Source organism: Mus caroli, chromosome 2 (assembly GCF_900094665.2).
Source record: "Mus caroli chromosome 2, CAROLI_EIJ_v1.1, whole genome shotgun sequence".
In the NCBI taxonomy this organism is placed as follows: Eukaryota; Metazoa; Chordata; class Mammalia; order Rodentia; family Muridae; genus Mus; species Mus caroli.
In genome coordinates, this window is record NC_034571.1 from 171,379,309 (window position 1) to 171,381,775 (window position 2,467).

The following is a 2,467-nucleotide window of genomic DNA, read 5'->3' on the forward strand; positions in this document are numbered from 1 at the left end:
AATTTATTTTGCTCAGTTTTTATGTTCCAGTGTAGAAAATTTATAATCACCTAATTGTTTTCTGAAAGAGTGGACATTCCAGAGAATAAAAAGTGTTTTTTGCCAGTAGTGGTGGGCAGAGGCAGGCAGATCTTTGTGAGTTTGAGCAGCTTGGTCTACCTATCAAGTTCTAGGCTAGCTAATGAAGAAAGCCTGTCTCAAAAACAGAAAGTGTTTTTTTTTAAAGAAAAACCTCCTGTTGGGACTGGTGAGATGGCTCAAGAGGTAAAGGCACTTGTTGCCCAGAGTGATGACCTGAATTTGATCCTTGGGACCCACCTGATGAAAGGAGAACTGACCCCCACAAGTTGTCCTCTGAAGTCTTCACAAATACTGTGGCACACCCATATGTATACACAAGTGAATTCACACAGTGAATAAATAAATCAAAATCTAATAAAATCCCCAGTTGCTTGTCAGGCAACTGAATGTAGTACTGAGCATTGTGAAAACAGCGAAAAGTGGTGGCTGGTGTTGCTTTATATTTGGATGTTGGGACATTCACGTTTTTCTATTTTGTTTGTAAAGTATAANGTTCTATTTCTATAGTATGATTCTATTTGGAAATGTAGCTTCTAACTCCTGGGTCTGCAAAGTGTTACAGTGTTCTGTGATTTTGTAAGTAAAACATACCCTGTGGTGGTTGGGTTTGGGGTGGAAGCCAAGAAAACTCACTTCAGATACAGAAGCTTTAAAAGGAAAGCTTTATTTTTTGAGCACCTAGGCAAGCAGCTAGTTCAGGATCCGAACCATGTCCCGGAAGGGAGACGGTACAACATTCTTACAGGATGGGAACACAAAGTGAGGGGGGACCTGAGGGACGCTGCAGTGTTATCCAACTGAATGTTGACATTATGGGTTAGACAATGGAGTGCCCATGGAGACTGGGCCTCATCCAGGGCAGCTGGCTTCAAGGTCTTTAATTCATTCTGTTGGACTTTAGGTCCAGANCTCAGAATGATAAGGGGACAAAGGAGCTGGTCAGCTGCATGTAGCTAATTAGGGCATAACAGACAATTGATTATATAATTTTACAGCTTATGTACCTTGGTTTAGATAACAGCAATTTCTATATGCTTTGCCTATTAACAGACATTTAAGAAAACATTTGGAGAAGTGAGGTAGGTGTTTGTTCCTAGGCTTGGGGACATGAACTTGTTTGACCCTGCCAGCAAGATGAAGTGTCCTTGAGATAGCTGGACTCATACAACTGTCCCTAAGATGTCTAGACTCAGACAGCTGTTTACAATAGAAGCTGTCCAGCTATAGGGAAGTCCTCAGATCCCATGGGGCCTGGGACCCTGAATTTAGTTTCTCCCATATTGTTAAATGGAGTTTGAGAGCAAAATCGTAGTACTTAGAATAAGTTTCTTTTGCTTGTTCCCAACATGTCAGGCATAACTTTGTTTTTATGTACTTATTACAACAACATATGTAGTTACAGAAAACTTTTTTTCTTTCAGATTTGACTTCTGTGAACCTTCCTTTGTAACTGGAAATTGCCTGGAGATTGCTCCAGATTGTTGTCAGTATGATCGTGTTTATTGTGGGGCTGGTGTGCAGAAAGAACATGAAGAGTACATGAAAAATCTTCTCAAAGTTGGAGGCATCCTTGTCATGCCCTTGGAAGAGAAGGTCAGGTTCTCTACACAGCTGACATTGTGTATAGTCTCCTTCACAGACAGTTCATGTATACAATTCTTGCGGTAGCTTCTGCCAAGTTATTAACAGAGTAACACAAAGCTATATAGAGGTCTTCCATAAACTGCACTATGTTGAATCTTCTACCTCCTGTCTCTCTTACACTTATTTTTCTATTTTCTTCTTTCCTCCTCTCTACTTTTTCTTCTTTCTCTTCTCTTCTTCCTTCTCTTCACCCCAGCTCCTTTTATTTTGTGCCAGTGACCAGCCTGACATTCAGGATAGACTACAGCAAGCAGCCATGGGTGGCATAGACAATTGCTGGGGCACGAGTAGCTTACTTTTGCTAAATTTTCTCTTTTAATTTTAACTCTTTGCTGTTCTGTGACCAAAAGCTGCTGCTTCTGGCAATAAACTGCTGCTGTTAGCAGCAGGAGATTAAGAAAAGAAGTTAGTTACTCAGGTTCTTTGACTAGAGGCCCCTTGCTGATCAGGTGAGAGGCTCAGAGTTTGTTAACTCTTTGTGAGCCAGAGAGAGGAAAAGAAAAACACCCACTCTGGATGAAGCAGTGAAAAGAAGCTCCATTGATCTTTATTTCTGTTCTTTGTATATTTTCTCTGAAAACTTGCCTCATATAACTATCAGGTAGAACTGTTACAACAAGTTAATTACATGATTCTCTAAANACTTTTACATGCCAGTAAGTTGATAGTAAGTTTAAGGCAATAATTCATGTCATAGATTGATAAGGTTTAAGGAGTTACAACAGAATTATTTACATGCCCT

The 2,467-nt window shown here is 40.1% G+C and overlaps 1 protein-coding gene across 1 annotated transcript in view; it reads left to right on the forward strand.

The window, feature by feature from the left end:
- The window catches only part of Pcmtd2 (protein-L-isoaspartate (D-aspartate) O-methyltransferase domain containing 2), an 18,882-nt gene that overhangs the window by 7,245 nt on the left and 9,170 nt on the right, over positions 1 to 2,467 (forward strand). Inside the window, exon 3 of the mRNA XM_029468672.1 lies at positions 1,449 to 1,674. Within this exon, the coding sequence (XP_029324532.1) occupies positions 1,449 to 1,674 (226 nt within the window). The remainder of the gene's footprint in view (positions 1 to 1,448; positions 1,675 to 2,467) is intronic.